Genomic DNA, 21,225 nt, shown 5'->3' with positions numbered 1-21,225 from the left:
ACCAAAGTTGAAGTTATTTGTTTTTTTGTTTGAGATACAGTATGGAATAGGCCCCCAGCAACCCCCAATTTAACCCTAGCCTAATCATGGGACAATTACAATGACCAATTAACCTAGCAACCAGTATGCCTTTGGGCTGTGGAGAGAAACTCCTTGGACAGCAGCAGGAACTGAACCAGCGACACTGGTACTGTAAAGCACTGTGCTAATACCATGGACACCCATTCACAGAGGGACTTATTACTTAAAATTCATAATGGGCACAAGCCTCCCACCATCGAGGACATCTTCAAAAGGCGGTATTTCAAGAAGGCATCATCCATCATTACGGACCCTCACCTTCCAGGACATGCCCTCTCTTCATTAGGACTAACATGGGAGGTGGTACAGGAGCCTGAAGGCACATACTTAACTCTTCAGCAATTGCTTCTTCCTCTCTGCCATCAGAATTCTTACCAGTCCATGAACACCTCGCTACTTTATTTTCTTTTTGCACTACATATTTTTAAAATATTATTGCAGCTTACAATAATTTTTACACTTTAAATACATCTTGTATAGTAATTTTTGTATTGCTGCCGCAAAACAACCTTAATGATAATAAACCTGATTCTGATGTGTTGCTTGAACTACAAGGGTGGCTGTATCAGAATTTGCCAGAACTGTACTAAACACATGCAAATATTAACTATATTTCCTCACTCCACCATAGATGCTGGCATTTCCAGCAATCATTTGAGTTTCACACGTCTCTGCTTTCTCTACTTGCCCTCATGAGTTTATTAAATAGATAGCTCCATAAATAGTGGAAGCATTAGGCAACCCTAACCATATAGGTGTTCACTTTACTCTTCCCCCAGGTTAAAACTTGGTTTCTCATTTCCCAATTCAGGTGCAGAGCCTTTGATCTAATACATTAATTTTCTCTTTCCACAGATGGGACCCTTCTGTTTTCCCAGTGTTTCCTCATTTCAGAATTCCAGCATCTGCAGATTTTTCCACGCAAGTTAATGATTTGAAGGCTGTGCATTTTGCGGACGGCACAGTGCAAACAAGGGGCATCGGTGGAGAGGGGAATGGAGGAGGAAATAGGAAGCAGAAGGGCAGCCTTGGTTACAACAACTGTAAGAGGACCACTGGAACTGAATCCGAGCAGAAGTGAACGTATTCTATGATACTTGGGCTTTGATGGTGGACAGACAGATTTGCTACAGATCTAATCTTTTACACATTGGTTGTTTGTCAGTCTTATTCATGCACAAGTTTTCATAAAATCAATTATTTTCCTGTAAATGCCCGCAAGAAAATTAATCTCAAGATAGCATAAGGTTACAAAGTACCACAGCACTGAAACAAGCCCTTCAGCCCAACTAGAAAATGACAAACTCAACACAATATTCCCTGTGTGGTCTATTGAAGACTTTAGTAGATCCAGCATTAAATTCTTCCATCTTGCAGCCAATTGCAAGAATTTATGCAGCAATGGACAGGGCCTATACTACTTAAATACTTAATCAAAGCAACCCTCATTTTGACTGAGAATTAAACAATAGGATTCAATGCATGGTTAAACAAAAGGTGGCATTTTATCTGTTTCAGTGGTCACTTTATGGAGATAAGATTACAGTAAAGTACATTGTGATTTTTTTTAAACAAAAGTAACAATGATCAACAAATATCTGCAGTGTAATATGGCAAACATTAGATTTAGAAATGTCAAAACATGTATTCATAGTATATAGCACCGGAAGTCTCTTCAGCCCATCTAGTACATCCCAATCTTATTCTGCCTCGTTACATCAACCCAGACCTGGACACCAGGAATATTTACCGTTACACTGATGTACTATTGGAATTGCATTATTAGCTGATCAGCATTAACTTCACACATTTATATGAACAGAAACCAAGACATATTGAGAACTTTCACAGAAATAAGGCAACTTCACTGGCACAAATAATTTGAGATGTAATTTTATTGCATTTCTGTTACAAAACACTGGCCTCAGGTTCCCATGGCAGCAACATGTTAAGACAATAGCATTTTGAAGATCGATTTTGGCAATACCACTGATTCCCCGCTCTCTTCGGAAACACCTCAGATGGGAAGAGAAACTACTTCACTGGCAGGTTTCCCATCTGTTGATTGCTTTACTAATGGAGCAAGAGCCAATGCAACATTCTTTAGGTCTGCAGGCTTTCGTGGCTACAGCATCATTGCTCTGTAACTAGCTCTCACTGAAATTCCTACATCCACATCTTAAAAAAGATAGTTTACACACGATTTGAGATGGAGGACAACTATATTCACCTGCCATGGCCCAAAGGTTATAAGACTCTTAGTAATAATGAATAGCACTTGAAGGTAATCATTACAATAACTGTTCTGAAAAGTCATTTGTATTTGAAGAAAGCGAGGTTTGAAAATGAGCACATCATCCAAATCAAGCAAAAATATATTTATTTGGGTGACAAATGCTGCAGTTGCTTACAATCAAACACAAATCGATTGGCCCTGATAAGACAAAGCAGCAACAGGTGGCCAAGAAATATGGCAACGTCATCATGCCGTGATTGACAATAGTTCCAGACCATAGTGTTGACGATGAAGAAGCATATTGTATTTTGATTGTTTAATTACCACAGAGAAGAAACTGCCTTGTGAACAACTTTGAACCAGCTGTGCTTGCTCAAGGTGGATGGGAAAAGTTCTAGATCAAAGCATAGAGGTACTTCAATTCCTGGATACCTAGGTTCAATTAAAACTTAAACTCGTCACTCCCTTCCCCCCAAAAAGTCTGACCATAATTTGTTCCAGATACGAAAAGACTTTAGAAAGATCACTTGTTTCAAAAGAAAAGAACCAAAAATCAATTAACCTTCAAAAATCATTCCCATCCAAGTCTTAAAATGGTTGTATGTTTTAATATACAAAAAAAGGCACTTTTCTGGAATTATAAATTTAATTTAGAAAGATGCACATTTTGTATCTCAAAAGGGGGCAGGCAGCAGATCCATCTTCTCTACAATTCTGATGGTTGTGAAAAAATGAGAACAAAATTCTGAATGCACAAATAGGGTTCTCACAATCTACACACTATATATAATGCTAAAATATTCACATTAAATATGAACTTACAAACTGTTTCCCTGATTAAAATACAAAATCAAATTGCTGCATGGCTTTTACTGTACCCTTGCCTTCAGGAGACATGAAGGAATGAACTGGACTTTTAGCAACACCATGGAATGGTTTCTCAAAAGCAATTACAGAAAGGTAATCCTGTAAGATCCATTGTTTAGAAGACAGATGGGCTGGAATGGTCAGACTCACAGCTGGAATTAACAGCAAGACACTTAAAAGGTACAGAAGTTTAATTTTGTCCATCTCACATGCCCATTCGGATACTCTGGATAATCTGGAAGATAGCTGCAGGGAGGAAGTTTAATTAAAAGACATTATTAATTTTGGAAAAAATGTATTAACAGCAAGACATTTAAAAGCAAGTTGCATAAATAGTTAAGGCCAGGCAATATCAAGAACCACCTTGAAGGAATCCCTTCTCAAAGGATTTCATCCCAAAATGGAGGCGGAGTTTTGAATTAATCAATGCCAGAGCAACTCAGTGGGTCAGGCAACATACGTGAAGAGAAATGAACATTCTCAGCTTTGGGTCGAGATCCTCTAACTGGATTTATAAGGGTCTCAACCAAAAACATTGGACTATCCATTTCCCTCCCCCAATGCTATCTCACCTAGAGTTCCTCCAGCATTTATTTTGTTGCTCCCGATTTCAGCAAATGCTCTCTCGCATTTCCAGAGCTTTCAATTAACGATTAATATTTCCATACATACATCTTACAAACAGCCACCTCCAAATCAGGGTGATGAGGTTCTATTGAAGACACCACACAACATCCACTCAATTCAGTCACTCCTTTGATGTCTGTGTTCAAGAGGCAAATTTGCACAATCACATCTGAACCATTTGCGTGGTATTCCTTCCAAGATTAACACATACTTAGTCTGTCATTTGGCTCTCGTAATAGACGGTGGAAAAGTGCCTGCTTACTCAAGAATCGTATTACATAATGCCACGTGTATTTGGCTAAAGATACGTGGCACAATTCATTTTGCAAAAGTAAATACGAGTCGATAAAATTACATGTTTAAAAGGGTTATGGTGACCTTGTATTACAAAACCTTTGCCAAAATGTATAAATATTGTTAAACAAATGCCTTATCCAACTTAACGTTTCAATAACCAGCCCTAGCAATCCAATGACAAATGATATGCTTATCTGAAAACTTCCAACACATTTAATTGTTACTTTACATTTCAATAAATGAGGGACTTGCTTACTGTTGTTGTTTTCAAGATTTCAGTACACAAGTGTAAAGGAGAACAAAATAATTATTCTGAATCTGATGCAGCACCAAAAACAGTAAGAGAACACAATTATAAACTACATAAACTGGTTTATATTCATAGACTGATTGCATGTACATAAAGTGACACTAGGTACAGGAATGTCTCTGCACAAGGTAACTGACAGAAAATAAAGTTGTGGTGGTGGAGGTGGTGGTGGTGCTGTGAGTGCATTAGTATGTGGTTTAAAAAGTCCATGAACAGGGTGGGTGGGATTCTTCATGATAACCTGATCGTTTTTGTTGTTGCTTTGCTGAACACAGTGGACACGCTATGTCAACGTCAGAATTAAAGGCAACACTTGCGGGCTGCCCCCAGCACATCTTTGGTTGTGCTCGTTAACAGAAAATGGTGCCTTTTACTGTGTTTTGATGTACAATAAATAAATCTGAATCTGATCTACTGGCTTTCAAATTTATTAAAGAAATGTTGCCTATTAACTTTTCCTCAATCAGAGATCTTTCCTTTCGTCGGTGGCCCACCTAAAATATTAAAAAATGCTTTTTTTGGATAGTCCAACAATACAGACAGAAGGGCAACTGCAAAATGTGGTCCTTAAAGCAGCTTCCACTAATACAAATATACAATTAATCCATAAATTATTATTACACTAGTGCTTTCAGTTCTGTTTTACCTTCTAATGCTCTGCTAGAAATCTCTGCAAGGACGCTGCACATTCCCATTTCAAGGACCTTGGTCTGGCAGTGAATGAGGCAAACAGTCAGAAAGATACTTCCCCACAGGTACTGATTATTCAGGACCTATTTACCTCGCTTAGGAAGACCCACAGAGCCACCCTTATCTAGTCCACCATCAGCTAACCTTCCTTCCCCAGTGAAGGTTAGCTTTACCGGGTGACCCAAGAACCTGTTACTATCATTCTGTCAGAAAAGTATTACACAAGACATAGGGAGCACAGTTAGCCTATCAAGTCTACACCCCCATTCCATCATGCCAATTCACTATCCCTCAGCCCCATTCTCCTGCCTTCCCCCCATAACCTTTGACACCTTTACTAAAGAACCCATCAGCCTCTGCTTTAAATATACCCAATGACTTGGCCTCAACAGCTGTCTGTGACAATGAATTCAAATAATGCACCACCCTCTGGCCAAAGAAATTCCTCCTCACTCTGTTCTAAGGCTATCTTTGTGACGGCTTCATGAAGTAAGTACAGCAACAGTAGTCAAGGAGAGATTTAATAGTTTAATGATTGTTTAATAATCCAGAATAAATAAGGAATTACTTTTCACTGACAGGAATATCAATCATCAGAGAAGTTTAGATTACCGATACTGAATTACTTTACTGAATTAAGAGAGATTTTCCTGTTTAATACTATTTAAAATGATTTGGAATTCATTGCCTGAGTGTACAAAAATGGTAAATGTGACACTGAACAGACAAGTCTGAATCTTTCCATACTAGCTGAAGAATATCGAACAATTAAATCTGAATACAAGTGCAAACATTGGAAATATGAAATAAGTATGCTCACTCAGCAGATGAGGAAACATCTATGGAAAGGGAAAGTTATTCAATGTTTCAAGTCAAAGAACTTTCAGCAAACTGCTGGAAGAACTCAGCAGGTCAGGCAACATTCGTGGAGGAAACAAAGTCGATGTTTTGGGACAAAACCTTTATCTGAACCAATGAAGGACCTCAAACTGAAACATCAAATGTGCCTTTCCCTTCACAGATGCTGCATTCCTCCAGCAGGTTACTTGCTCTATATTCCAGCATCCAGAGCTTTTTGTATCCAAAGACCCTTCATTCCCAACATGAAACATTAAGTTTCTCTCTCCAAAGGTGGTGCCTGACTTGATTTTTTTTTGAGCATTTTAGGTTTTCATTTCAGAAATTTTAAAAGCTGGTTTCCATAACAGTAACCATACAGACAGTTGTTTAAATTGATTTGATTCACCAACATCTTTCATGGAGGAAATGTGCCAACCTTACCCAGTCTCACCCATGTCTGACTCTAGATACATTAATGGGGTTCATTCTCAACTGTCTCCTTATTCAGGGGCAATTATAAGGGTAGGACTTGTACTTGGAGAGGAATGTAGCAAGGGCTATGGGGAAGGAAATGTGAATAATTGGACAGCCATTTCAAATGATATGATGGGTTAAATTACCTGTTTTTGTGTATAATCCTATAATGAATGTGTCCAGCTGAAGCAATCTCTTCTGAATGACAGTCAGCTTTTACTATTTTGCTGCACAAAGGATTTAATCGGGTCAACATTTAACATGACAGTCTCAAACTTCCTAAAAAGTTCAGCAGCTTAGCAACTACTGTAGAAAAGAGCAGCGACTAACTTTAAGAGAAACAGGTTAAAAAAAATGGGGAAACAGACCTACAGCAAGCAAACCTCTCAATTTCCTCCATTCTGAAGGTATAGAAGCTCTCCATATTGCAGAAGACATAGGAACAAAATCAGGTCATTTAGCCATCAAGTCTGCTCCACATCCCCCCACTCGTTCCCCCCCCCCAATACACCAAGGTCACTTTTAAAGTTCTTACAATTAAGGGGATGAATTTTTATCAATGTGACTCACATACTCTAAGTAAAAATAATAAAATATCTATGTTAAGTGTTTAGCTTTAAGTGCATTTGACATTAGCAGCATGAATAGAAAAGCAGTCAGAGAAAAGATTAACCACTTGCCCGGTAGTTGATTACGGAATATTAAAAATAGGAGTTGCAGAATCTTAATGCACAGTGTTAGGCAACTCAGATCAGTGACCACTGGCTCTGTGCTTCCGCTTCTCCACTCCAGTTTGCCATCTTAAATAATTGCCCCAGTTCACTTGTATACTTGACACAATTTTAAGGAGCAGGATTTTCATGTGACTAGTAAGCGTCATTCACAAGTATCACTACAGTCTGCTTGGAGAGACAGTGAGAGAGAAAGGATGGCCCAGTGACACAAATTAATGTGGCATTTCAGTGTCAAAAAACATTAAAGCATTGGACAGGTACACAATGTACCGATTTTGATGACAATCTGTGTATTATCCATATACTTCCATTTTCTTCATATTCATGTGCTTAAATAAAAGCCTTAAATTCCAAAGTGCCTGTGTCTAGGCACCTACTACTACCCCAGTATCCTGCCACTCTCTGCGTGAAAAACAACTTGCTCTCACATTGCCTTTAAACGTTCTCCCCCCCACCCCAACCTTAAAAGCACGTACACTAGTATTTGACATTTCTACCCTGGGGAATAGATCCCAGCTGTCCGATTTATCTGTACTTCGGGTTAATCCCAACCTCAGATATTGTCTGTGGAGACTTTGCAGTTTCATGTATGTAACACAAGGTTCCCCTGGGTACTCCATTTTCACTTATATCCCTTTGTCAGAGGTTGAACAGTTACATAAACTGGTCACTAATTTTGTAAACCTCTGTCAGCCCCTCAGCCTCAAATCCTCCAGAGAAAATGGACTCAGCTTATCCAATCTCTCTACTGACCTCAACTGCACACAATACTCCAAGTGTGGCCTAACTGATGAACTGAAACACTAACTCCTATACTCAATGTTTTTGCTAATGAAGACAGAAATACCATATGCTTTCCATTCCACCCTCTACCTGTACTGCCACTTTCAACAATGTACACACACCCCAAGCTCTCACTCTACATTAACACTCCAGGAACCAGCCACCTTCTGCCCAGGTTAAACTTCTCAAAATGCATCACTCCACATTTGCCCAAGTTAATTTCCATCAGCTACTCCCTTACCCACTTTCCCTACTGATCTAGATTCTGTTCATTAGATAACCTTGACTGTCCAACACACCAATTTTATCTGCCAAGTTAATCATACCACTTTTATTCTCATACAAATTATTAATATATACGATGAACAATAAAGCACCACAGGCCTCCTGAGAAGTAACGATCTTCTACTACCCTCTACCTCCTACAACCACAAGAATTAACCACCCTCCAGTCTTCTGGCAACTGAGCCGGTCTAATGCGGCACATAGTTACAGGTTCACAAAATACAATACAGATCGGATGCTTCATTTACCTCCAGTTCCACACAAAAAAAAAAATCCCCAAGACCTACCCATCTACATTTGTACCATTTCCAAGGTTTGGGGATTCTTTCTTATTTTAGCTTTTGTTTGATCACGCTATTCTTCGACTGGTGCACAGAATATCTTCCTTTACTAAAAGCGCCTCAGGGACAAATCTGACAAAAGTTGGACTGGAAAGTGCACATGTGCAAATTCCTTTAACGTGGACTGGCCATTGCACATTAACAATCAAAAGTACATAAAGGAGGTCACATACAAATGGCAAGGACAGCCAAGGTCATTGCAGAGCAAGCGTTGCAACAGATCACTGACAATCTGAATCTCCTTGGATGCACTCAAGGACACAATCTTTCCACACCAGCCTTCCTCAAACCCATTCTGATTCTCACACTGCAACCTTCCCTCCCTCTGTTCAGCTGCTGAAATCTTAGCCACAGCAGAGTCACCTCTAGATTAACTGATCTTCTGGTCGGTGTTCCACTCTGCACCCTCTATAAACAACTATCCAAAACACTGCAATCCATATATTGCAACTAGTACTGAGTTTCTGCCTAGGTAGCCTCCAACCTGAAGACATGAACATCAATTTCTCCAACTTCCAATAACTTCTTCCCCCTCTCTTTCTCCATTCCTCATTCTGGCCTCCCTCTGTTCTCCTCCCTATCTATTAACTCCCTCCTCCTCTTTCCCCCATGGTCCACAGTCTTTTACTAGATTCTTTCTTTAGCCCTTTACTTTTTCTGCCTAGCCCCTCAGCCTCTCATTTCATCCCCCTGCCCCCATCCACCTACCTAGCTTTACCCATCACTTGCCAACTTCCCCTTCCCCGCATTCTTATCCCAGCTTCTTCTCCTTTACTTTGCAGCCTTGGCCCAAAATGTTGACTCTATTCCTCTCTGTACATGTTTCTTTATTATCTGCGTTACTCTAGATTTCTAGCATCTGCAGAATCTCTGGTGTTTGAGCTCTATTCATTCTTCGCTGATATCTACATTGACCTAGGTAGGCTTCAAGGATCTAACACAGATTTTAACATTTTCTTTGCTTCACAATTCCCCTTGGATTTACATACTTTCCTCCCTCATTACCAGAACTAGTAATTTACTAGGGTAAGCCTAGTAATTTCTAAGGTAGGGACAAGTTTGGCACAACTTTGTGGGCCGAAGGCCCTGTATTGTGCTGTAGGTTTTCTATGTTTCTATGTAACTCTTGTTAACCCTCCATCTGGTCACCCCAGACTTTTAAATTGCTCTACTGACAGATCTTTCAGACGAAGAGATAACCTTTTTGTCACATGTACATTGAAACAGTGAAATGCATCATTTGCACTAAATCAGCAAGGATTGTACTGGAGGTAACCCTCCAGACGCCATGCTTCTGGCACCAATAAAGCACAACACACTAACCCGTAGGCCTTTAGAATGGGGGGTGTGTGGGGGAAGGGAACCCACAGAATCATGGGGAGAACGCACACACTCCTTACAGGCAGTGGCACAGGACTCGAACCCCAAACAGTGATCGCTGGTGCTGTAAAGCTAAGTGCGACAGCTATGCTACCTCAAATCACGGAATTCTGACTACATCCTGCCACCATTTCCTTTAAAAGACTAACTGTAAAAGGTTATTTAATACTTGGATGGAGAAAATGTATTAACTCAAAGGTTAGTAAAATGTTGAACTGCCTACCCAGCATTTATTTGCATTGACAAGTGGTGCTTCAGCAACCGACTGTGGTCAGTAGAATCGCAATCAAGTTTTAACCTCAACTGTTCAATATATTATAAACATTCTCTAATTTTTCAAGTCAGTCTACTTCCTGCCTTTCTCTAGTTTACTCAACTCCAAGAATTTGACAAACTTGCAGCTTAAAAGGATATAACAGAATCCTGGGCACATGTGTACAAGTACTGAGGAAAAGGTCAGAGTGTCTCCTGGAAAAAGTCCAGAAGATAAATACAAAATTGGCAAATGAGAAACTCAGAAGAAATTTCACCAGCAGGATCAGGTGGTACCTACCACACAGTTGCACTAGAGGAAGCCAGAAAATCCATGAAATAAGGGGATTTGCTGTGGCTTGTGTGGAATAAAAAGGTTTAAGAGTGCGAATGGGCCAAATGTGTTGCAACATTTCTGTTATACTCAGTACCATCACCAAGGGCACTCCATTTAACAGAGTACACTGGGCAAGTCATGTAACCGTTATAACATACATTGCCCAGAGAAAAACTCTGAAAACATCAGATTCACAAAAAATAAAACTAAATCAGCTTGTTGCTAACCTGCAGCTTCCTCTTACCCTGTCAGTAGCCTGAAAGGTGTATGGCTTAAAAAGAAAACTCAGATCAGCCGGGAAACAGCCAAAGCAATGCAATACAACTGAACTCCAAAAGAAAGGGAGAAGGGATGATATGAAGTGAAACCTTCACTTGTTCATTATGTGCCGTGTCATATGACATAGGCAATCATGGTCTGTCCTTGGCACAGTTTCCTACAGAAATGATTTACCATTGCATTCTTCTGGGCAGTTTCTTTTCAAGACAGGTGACTCCAGCCATTACAATACTCTTCAGAGATTGTCTGCTTGGGGTCAAAGGTCATACAACCAGGACTTATGATGTGCACCAGCTGCTCCCATGGCTTCACATGACCCTCATTTGGGGAAGGGGGGGGAGCTAAGCAGGTGCTACTCCTTGCCCCACCTTTGATAGAGATGCATCTCCACCCCACCACCCACCTTCACACTAAGATTTTTAAAAATACTTAAATTTGCTAATGCAGGAAATTGGGACCAGCTGTAAGCACACCAAGGTGGGGCCAAAGGGCCTATATCCTGAATCCAGGATCCTGACCCAGATCTGGGCCGTACCCTCCAAATACCCAGACCTGCCTCTCGGTTTTTTTTTTTTGCACTACCTTACTTTCCATTTTTCTATTTTCTATTTATTATTTATAATTTTAATTTTTAATATTTACTTTCTTAAAAACCATTTTTAATATTTAATATTTGTAATCCAGGGAGCAGGAAGCGCAGAATCAAATATCGCTGTGATGATTGTATGTTCTCGTATCAATTGTTTGGCGACAATAAAGTATAAAGTATATCCATGCCTTATTGTTCCAAGACATTTTATTTATCTTTTTTTAAAAAAGGTGGGAAAGGAGGTGGCAAAGCTTAGGGAGAGAAATACAAACCTTGATGTCTAAGCAGTTAAAGGTACAGCTGTCAGTGAATAAACAAACCTTTAGAAAACAGATTGTTTCTATTTAGTTTAATTAACAAGTTTTATTTCCCATTAAAACATGCTGGCTTTTGTTAAACGCAAGGTGCCTAAAAATCATTGCTTAGGAAAGATGGACTTCATAATCTATCTTCACAATTAAAGATTCTGACAGTGTTAATGGGATTTTATTCACAAATTGGAAATTTCTGACAAATTATGTAAGCTCAACCACCACCCCAGAACTTTCAAAAGTTAGAAGCAAAAACAAATTACCTGATCCACAAACAACAAAAATGAAAAGTGCCAATAGCCAGGGACCAACTGATGATTTTTCGTCTGGTGTTGATTTCTGTAAAGATAATAAAAACTTATTTAGTGAAATAATCCTTAACTTGTATGAATTCTTTCTGATACTTATTCAATTTAAGTTTCAGCTTTATCCCTTCAATATCACCTAATAGAAATAATACAGGGTTATGTGGAAGTTGAGTTCCAGTAATTTGTTCCAATAAGACTCTTAAATTTATCCAGAAGGGTTGAATTTTAGAACAAGACCATGTAGAATATAAGAAAGTACCAATTTCTTGATTACACCAAAAGCATTTATCAGATAGATTTGAATTTAATCTATTTTTTGTGGTGTAATATATAATTGGTGTAAAAAAATTATATTGTACTAATCTAAGTCGAACGTTTATTGTATTTGTCATACTGTCAAGATACCGTCTTGACCAATTTGTTTCATCAATATTAATATTCAGATCCGTTTCCCATTTCTGTTTTGACTTGTGGATTCCCTGTTTAATTGTCTGTTTTTGAATCAAATTATACATACAAGAAATAATTTTTTTAATTTTCCCTTTTTGAATTAAAATTTCAATTTCATTAGGTTTTGGCAAAAACATTGTTTGACCCAGCTTGCCTTTTAAGTAAGCCCTTAATTGAAGGTAACAAAAGAAAGTATTATTTGATATTTTATATTTATGCTTTAGTTGTTCAAATGACATCAATATACCTTGTTCATAACAGTCTCCTATAGATCTAATCCCTTTTTGGTACCAATTATATAAAAGTTGATTGACCATTGTAAAAGGAATAAGTCTGTTTTGGAACAAAGGTCTCCTTGCTAATAAAGATTTCTGTATTTCATTATCAACATTTATCTTATTCCATAGATCAATCAAATGTTTTAATATAGGAGATTCTTTCTTTTCCCGTATCCATTTAGATTCCCATTTATATATAAAATCTTCAGGTCTATTTTCTCCTATCTTGTCTAATTCTATTTTAATCCATGCTGGTTTTCGATCGAAGAAAGATGCAATAAATCTAAGTTGATTTACTTTATAATAATTCTTAAAGTTTGGAAGTTGTAACCCTAACTCAAATTTACATGTCAATTTTTCCAATGATATTCTTGACATCTTACCTTTCCAAAGAAATTTTCTCACACATTTATTTAACTCTTGAAAAAATTTCTGTGGCAATTGTATTGGTAATGCACTGGCAGTAGCTAAGAAGGCTATAGCAGTTACTTGGAAATCTCATTCGTATTTAAGTATGAATCGTTGGAACAATGAAATGGCTAGTTCTATTCCACTCGAAAAAAATTACTTGTAATTTAAGAGATAAGTATGAAACATTTTTGAATATTTGGTGCCCTTATTTACAAAAGATAGGATGGCATATTTAATTGCTCTGATGATAAAGATCTCAGTCCCTTCGGGAAAGTAACGAATAAATATACTAAATTTATTTTGAATCCCATGGAGCATGTGGAAACCTTCCAATATCCAGGCAGTTCTTTTTTTTTCTTCTTTCTTTCTTTTCTTTTTTAGGTAGGAGTATATATGGGGGGGGAGGAGGGTTAAGGGGAGGGGGGAGGGTAGATGTTATCTTTTCATGTATTCATTTTGAAAACTCAATAAAAATTATATTAAAAAAAAAGAAATAATCCTCAACAAAAAGGAGATTTAAATTCAAGAGATTCTGCAATTGTTGGAAATCTAAAGCAACAGCCACAAAATGGTGGAAGATCTCAGCAAGTCAGACAGCATCAATGGAGACGGATGAACAGTTGTTATTACAGGTCAATACCCCCTTCTGGAAGGGGGAAAATGCCAGAAAAAGGTTGGGGGGGGGGAGGAATACAAACTGGTAGGTGGGTAGGAAGGCGGTCATTCACCCACCCACTCTCATTCTACCATTCAGAGCCTCAGTCCTTCCAGATGAGGCGTTATTTTACCTGAGAGTCTGCTGGTGTCAGCTATTGTATCCTGTACCCTCGGTGTGGCTTTCTCTATAAAGATACGAACACAGGCAATGCATGTCATTTACTTGGATTTTCAGAAGGCATTTGATAAGGTGCCACACGAGGATGCTTAACAAGATAAAATCCTATGGCATTACAGGAGAGATGCTGGCATGGATAGCGGGATAGCTGACAGACAGGAGGCAGCAAGTGGGAATAAAGGGGGCCTTTTCTGGTTGGCTGCCAGTTATTAGTGGTGTTCCTCAGGGGTCAGTATTGGGACTGCTGCTTTTCACATTGTTTGTCAATGATGTAGATAATGGAATTCATGGATTTGTTGCAAAATTGGCAGATGATACAAAGATAGGTGGAGGGGTAGGTAGTGCTGAGGAATCAATTCAATTGCAGCAAGACTTAGACAAACAAGTGGCAGATGGAATACTGTTGGGAAATGTATGATTCCGCATTTTGGTAAAAGGAACAATAGTGTGGACTATCACCTAAATGGAGAAAAGGTTCAAACATCAAAGGTGAAGAGGGACTTGGAGTCCTCGTGCAAGACTCCCAGAAGGTCAATTTACAGGTCGAGTCTGTTGTAAAGGCGGTAAATGCAATGTCCGCATTTATTTCAAGGGGAATAGAATATAAAAGCAAGGAGATAATGCTGAGCCTTTATAAGACAAGTCAATCCACACTTCTGAGTACTGTCAACAGTTTTTGGCCCCATATCTCAAAAGGGATGTGTTGTCATTGGAGAAAGTCCAGAGACGTTCACAAGGATGATTCCAAGAATGAAGGGGTTAACATATGAGGAGCATCTGGCAGCTATGGCCTGGACCACTGGAATTTAGAAGAATGTGTGGGGATATCCAGAACTAGAGGGCACTGTCTCAAAACTGAGGGGTGACCCTTTAGTTCAGAGGCAAGGAGGAATTTATTTTAGCCAGAGAGCAGTGATATGCCACAAACTGGTGAAGGCCAAATCCGTGCATACTTAAGGTGGAAGTTAATTGTTTCCTGAGTGGTCAGGGCTTGAAAGGATATGGTGAGAATGCAGGTATATGGGGTTGATTGGCATCTGGGATCAGCCGTGATGGAATAGCGGAGCAGACCCAACAGGCTGCATAGCCTCATTCTGCTCCTATGTCTTATGGACATAGACTGGGAGACCACGTTGTCCAACACTTTCGCTCTGCCCTTAGCAAAAAAGCAGAATCACTTATTGGCCACCCATTTCAATTCGACTTCTCACTCCCGTTCTGACCTCTAGTGCCATGGTGAGGCCAAACTCAGGTTGGAGCAACGTCTCACATTTCATTCAGAGAGCCTCCAACCTGATGGCAGGAAAACAGTCCACTCTGCTCTTCCATCAGATTCCTCCTTCAGCCTTTACCTCTTCCACCAGTCACCTTCCAGCTTCTCAATTCATTCCTTCTCCTGGTCTCATATCACCTGTCAGCTTATATTCCTTCCCCTCCTTCAATCTTCTTATTCTGACTTCGGTCCCCTTCTTTTCCAATCCTAATGAAGAGTCTTAGCCTGAAACGTCAACTGTTTATTCCCTTCCATGGAAATTGATACTTCAGTTTCAGTGACAAATCCTGTTTAAATGTAGCGCTGCATACGTCTGTGAAATCTAAAACTCACTTAACAGCTAAAATGGGGTAGTCTAATGGATTTCAATCAGACAGGTCCTGGCAAAAGATCAGTTCATCATTGTTTTCTCTCAGAGCAGCATTTCTTTCCTACCTACAACAGAGCAAGTCTGAAAGGCTGACATTTACAAACATACATATTGGACCCCAAGGCAATGGATGTACTACCATGCCCAATGGGTGCTGTGTTTTGAAAGATTTTAGCATGAACCTTTAGACAAAGAAATTTGTAAAAATAAGCCACTCAAAATAGTGACAGTGATGATGTTCCCCAAATGAGTAGAAAAAGTTCAACCAAGCGACTATCACCTAAATCACTTCAAGGACACACTCCGAAGCATTAAACTTCAATTTTCACAATCCTACAGTGAACACAAGATGGTGTCTCACATATTTTTATTTAGAGCAGGAGTTTCCCACCTGGGGTACATAGACTCCTTGGTTAATGGTAGGAGTCTATGGCATAGAAAAGCAGCTGGGAAGCTCTGATTTTGAGAGACAGTGCAGCCTAACAAGCCACACTGCCCAGCAAACCAACTGTTTAACCCTAGCATAATCACAGGACAATTTACAATGACAAATTATCTTACTAACCCACAGAGTGAAAACCAGAGCACCCAGCAAAAATCCATGTGTTCACAGGGAGGAACGTACAAACTACTTTACAGCCAGCGTCAGAACTGAACTCTGAACTTTTGAAGCCAAGTTGTAGTAGCGTCGCGCTAACTGCTACACTACTATGGCGCCCAATACCATACCACCATCACTTTCATGATAGATTTTGGCCAATCCAAATGAAACTCCTAAACACAGCTAGTAATGGAAAAGACAAACTGTTCATCAGTCGCAAAATCTAATCATTGATTGAGATTTATTTTATGTCAATTTGACTGAGATGTTAGGGAAACAAAAGTAGGAGAAAAAGGATCCATGAATAATTAGCTCGATTTTATATAGAAAGATTGGTAAAGTGACAGACTTACCGAACTTTTAGGAACATTCCCTCGCTGTGTGATGTTTTTACTGTGCTTCTCATTTGCCATGCGGATCCTCTGTTTAGCCACCATTCTGCTGTTCCGATTTGCTTATACACCGCAGAAATTGACTGAAATGGAACAGAGAATTAGAGTGTCTGAATCAGTCATGTCATTTAAATGCAATAAAAACTTTAAATCACTTACAATGCATGTGCTGGGGTTGAGGTGATGGGGGGGGCGGTGGGGAGCAGAAAGACACCAGAAAGCAAACTTCACATGTACAAATAGGAACAGATAACAGATGTGTGAGAATGGCTGTGGCAGAGGCAGCTGAGTTTGGATCAAATGCACTTTGAGCATGTAGAAAAAGACCCCAGGCAGGATAGCAATGCAGCAGTTGAATCTGAAAGTAACTGAGATGCGAGTACGTATAGGAAGTGTCTTAGAAGACAAACTAAATTGCCACAGATGTGGATATTAAAGGCATGCAGAGGTCTGGTGAGACTAAACTAGAGGTGATAGGCTTAGAGTGAAAGGTGAAATATTTAAAGGGAGCCTGAGGGGAAACATTTACAGAGTGTGGAATGAGCCCTCAGAAGCAGTAGATGCAGCTTCAATTGCAACATTTAAGAGAAGTTTGGATAGGTGCATGAGGGGTATGGTCTGGGTGCAGAAAGATGGGACTAGGCACATTAGGTCAGCATGGACTAGATGGGCTGTAGTGCTCTATGGGCTCCATGATATGTCAGCAAATACATGAGCCAGCTCATGGTCAAATGATCTGCAAATTGTCTGGTCCAACTTGATGGACATTCCTATTATTCTTGCATGCAGGAAGTCCCAACTCCTCTTGCATGAAGAGTTTTCTTCTTCACATCCTCCATCTTTTGCTCTTCAAAGAGTCTGTGAATGGGAATAACTTCCATTTTATCTATTTAAGATGATCATATTTCACACCACGACCAAATTATCCCACAAGACGAATTTGCTCTTGGCAAACCTCAGCTTTTTACCAAATTCTTTAATTGAAAGCCTTTATCCCCAAAACCATTTCAATGGAATATTCACACCCTTTCTATGGCATGGTTACCTGAACTGGTCACAGTAGTTATAGAAGCTGATTTATATCAGGGGCCAGTCTGCAGCTGGGAGAACAAGAGGAGGCCAGCAACAAATTCATTGAGAGAGTTGGGAACCAATCATACAAAAAGGAAGGAGAGCCCATGACACTTACACTAGGTGGATGAAATGAAAGTCTACTTCATTTATCGTTTGAGTATTATTACAAGGGGGTAATGAGTTCACATACTGTTTCAATTATCTGATGTACAACATATTCTTAAACTACATTTCAAGGGTTGGATGATGCATCATTCGAAGGACAGCTTCTGATGTTTACTTCAAGGTAGCTTAGACTGCTAGAACTGTTTTCAGTTAACAGTTTTACTCTTTAAATACACGGAAAATCATCCTGAACACGAGATGTAGAAATCCAGAGTGACATGCACGTTGGGGGTGGGGGGGGGGGGGAGGTGGAAGAGGAGAGAGTTCAAGGAAAATTAGCCTTTATAGCTGAATGTGATAAGCATTATTTGAATAGCAGCACACAGCATTAGTTTAATTTGGATGTTAAAGAAATGAAAATTACATTTCCCAGAATAGAACAATAGAGTAATGAAATGGATTTTCATCTGTGTAGCTCCAGGTGGCACAGTGACATCTCAGTCTTTTTTGGGTGGGGGAAAATGAGGGGCTTGTTCTCTAGCTCTTCCCTCACCCAACAACTCTACCACCAAGTTTTTGCCATGACCAGATGTAATTCAACTATAAATGCTTAGGGGTGTAAAACTTATAGGACGAGGCATGAACTGGTTCGGTTTTACTTCGTAATGCTAACCTTCCTTTAAAAATACTAAGAATATGCTCCCTCTCACAGTGAAGCACAATTTTGTTCTTCAAAACCACGAGTGTGGCAATTGCAGATAATGCGGACACATTTGACCCTCCTGCTCTGAAATATTACACAACCTGATTACAGCTGTCGCATTCCAATATTCAGCATAAGCACTACTCCATATGGAAAGCAAATTTAAACTCACAAGTAGACAAAGCATTCTAATCACCTTAACTTGTCAGTAGCTGACTGCTTTCTTATTCAAAGGAAGAAATGTTGAAGTCCCAGTATACATATAAACATATCACATTATCAACAATACCATCCAGTCAACTGGTGTCAGCTCTGGCTCTAAAGTGTTAAGCAAAGCATTCAAGTGGCCTGGAAAAATATTTTAATCAGCCAATCGTAATATGCAATTTCACTCTCTGCAGGACCTGATTTACCACCATTACAACATCAATCAGCCTGAAACAAAGATTTTTAAAGGACAGAAAAGACTACATAATCACAACTAGTTCTAATTTATATGCTGCAGATCTTGCATAAACACCTCCCTCCAAAATCATTCAGCTTCAAGCTCCCTCTGCATAACCTCTGAAATAACTGAGTAAACAATGTCATCAAACAAAAACCTCTTACTTTCACAACACTATAAAGTACACCTCAAGAAAAACATTGGCATATTGATCATTGCAACCCACGTACAACACCTCTCTGCACGGTATCGTAGCGGCTAGCACAACACTTCACAGTACAGGTGCCCCAGACCCGATACCCGCCACTGTCTGTAAGGAGTTTGTACATTCTGCCCGTGACCGGGTGGGTTTCCTCTAGGCTACGGTTAAACCGGGCGTTGCTGGGTGGTGCAACAGCCCATTTGCCACTCTCTCAATAAACAACTAACCTTGCCGTCCCATTTCTTCACTGCCACCCCAGAGAAACCTTAACAAATAAAACTTACAATACAAAACAATTACCTAACTCATCTCCAAATGCCAGCCGATCTTATCAATAACATTGGTAGTAAATAAGTAAATGCATCTTACTTAGCATACAAATCAGATCAACACACCCAATTTGAAGTGTTACAATCACTTTAAAGATGCTCACTTACAAGATTTTATTGCAAAATGATTCGTTCTAATGCGGCTCAAAACCCAACACAACCCCAGCCTCTCTGACTAACTAGCAATCCTCCGCCCTTTCCAGCACCTTACCTCCCTTACACCTAGCAGATACCAGAGTTTACCGTTCAGTTACACCCCTGCCAGTTAGTAGTCCCCAACCCGTTCACAATCTCCCACAGCTTCTACAACCCTCAACCCGTGTTGCCCCGGTCCCGAAAGCCCACAACACATCCCAGATATCAGAACACACCCCGCTCAAGGCCACGTCTCACCTTCTCCACCGCCCCCCCGCCACTCGATCAGAGCCTCTGACAACAGCCGCCAGCCGACTTTCACGGCGGGGCGGAACGGCCGTTTACTCAGTAAAGGCCACGACTCGGACCGTGAGATCCTGAGCGGAGCAGCGCCGGAGCTGTCCGCAGCCCGTCCCTCGCCTGCCGCCCCAGACAGACCCACCAGCCCGTCCACCCCTCGCCTACTGCCCCAGTCAGACCCACCGGCCCGTCCGTCCCTAGTCTGCTTCTCCCAGACAGACCCACCAGCCCGTCCGTCCGTCGTCTGCTGTCCCAGTCAGACCCACCAGCCCGTCCACCCCTCGCCTGCTGTCCCAGTCAGACACACCAGCCCGTCCACCCCTCGCCTGCTGTCCCAGTCAGAGACACCAGCCCGTCCATCCCTCGCCTACTGCCACAGACAGACCCACCGACCCGTCCGTCGCCTGTTGCCCCGGACAGACCCACCAGCCCGTCTGTCCCTCACCTGCTACTCCCAGACAGACCCACCGGCCCGTCCATTGCCTGTTGCCCCAGTCAGACCCACCGGCCCGTCCGTCGCCTGTTACCCCATCCAGTTAGACCCACCGGCCCGTCCCTCGCCTGCTGCCCCGGACAGACCCACCGGCCCGTCCCGCGCCTGCTGCCCCGGACAGACCCACCGGCCCGTCCGTCGCCTGTTACCCCAGTCAGACCCACCGGCCCGTCCATCGCCTGTTGCCCCAGTCAGACCCACCGGCCCGTCCATCGCCTGTTGCCCCAGTCAGACCCACCGGCCCGTCCGTCGCCTGCTACCCCATCCAGATAGACCCACCGGCCCGTCCGTCGCCTGCTACCCCATCCAGATAGACCCACCGGCCCGTCCCTCGCCTGCTGCCCCGGACAGACCCACCGGTCCACCCTCTCTCGTCAGCTGCCCCAGAGACCGACCGGCCTGCCAGCTCATCCCTCACCTGCTGCTCCGAACCGAATGACCGACCACCCGTCCCTCCCTCACCTGCTGCTCCGAACCGGCCACCACCGAACGTCCAACCCGTTGAAAAGCGGCGCTACGCCGGAAGTCTATCGCACCCTCCACCCACGTAACATAGTTCCCTCAGCTAATCGCACCTCTAACACGCATTCAATGGTTTCCTAAAGTAAAGAAATCTCAAATTTTAATTTCAACATTCTCACCGTTAATAACAAGTTATTATAACCTAGGTATAGCCCCGCTGGCGTTTTGTCAGCCTCCAACACGGCTTGTGACTGGACAGGCGGATGTGGACCGCAAAGAACCCCTCTCGAGCTACGTGTTGCTCGGCCGTGACGTGACCTCTGACTTGGTGGGGTTGGGCGGAAAG

At 41.2% G+C, this 21,225-nt stretch overlaps 2 protein-coding genes across 5 annotated transcripts in view; one reads left to right on the top strand and one right to left on the bottom strand.

The window, feature by feature from the left end:
- The window catches only part of tsc22d2 (TSC22 domain family 2), a 136,431-nt gene extending 132,998 nt beyond the window's left edge, over window positions 1-3,433 (top strand). For both annotated transcript variants that reach the window (XM_063045361.1, XM_063045362.1), the window contains one exon: window positions 937-3,433. In XM_063045361.1, coding sequence (XP_062901431.1) covers window positions 937-1,011 — 75 coding nt within the window. In that variant the 3' untranslated portion in view covers window positions 1,012-3,433. The remainder of the gene's footprint in view (window positions 1-936) is intronic.
- On the bottom strand, window positions 1,959-21,192 carry LOC134345154 (stress-associated endoplasmic reticulum protein 1). Of its 3 annotated transcripts, none has more exons than XM_063045366.1 (4): window positions 21,059-21,192; window positions 16,593-16,714; window positions 11,977-12,052; window positions 1,959-3,430 (listed from the first exon to the last, which is right to left on the bottom strand). In XM_063045366.1, the coding sequence occupies exons 2-4, from the start codon at window positions 16,674-16,676 to the stop codon at window positions 3,390-3,392; spliced, it is 201 nt and encodes a 66-aa protein (XP_062901436.1). In that variant the 5' UTR covers window positions 16,677-16,714; window positions 21,059-21,192; the 3' UTR covers window positions 1,959-3,389. The 3 variants fall into 3 exon arrangements, with proteins under 3 accessions (XP_062901436.1, XP_062901433.1, XP_062901434.1); XM_063045363.1 differs by lacking the exon at window positions 21,059-21,192 and adding an exon at window positions 20,880-20,964; XM_063045364.1 differs by lacking the exon at window positions 21,059-21,192 and adding an exon at window positions 20,836-20,938.
- Window positions 21,193-21,225: the final 33 nt, after the last annotated feature.

This window comes from Mobula hypostoma, chromosome 4 (genome assembly GCF_963921235.1).
Source record: "Mobula hypostoma chromosome 4, sMobHyp1.1, whole genome shotgun sequence".
Taxonomy (NCBI): domain Eukaryota; kingdom Metazoa; phylum Chordata; class Chondrichthyes; order Myliobatiformes; family Myliobatidae; genus Mobula; species Mobula hypostoma.
The sequence above is the reverse complement of the archived record's forward strand: the minus strand, read 5'-3'. Positions and strand labels throughout refer to the sequence as shown.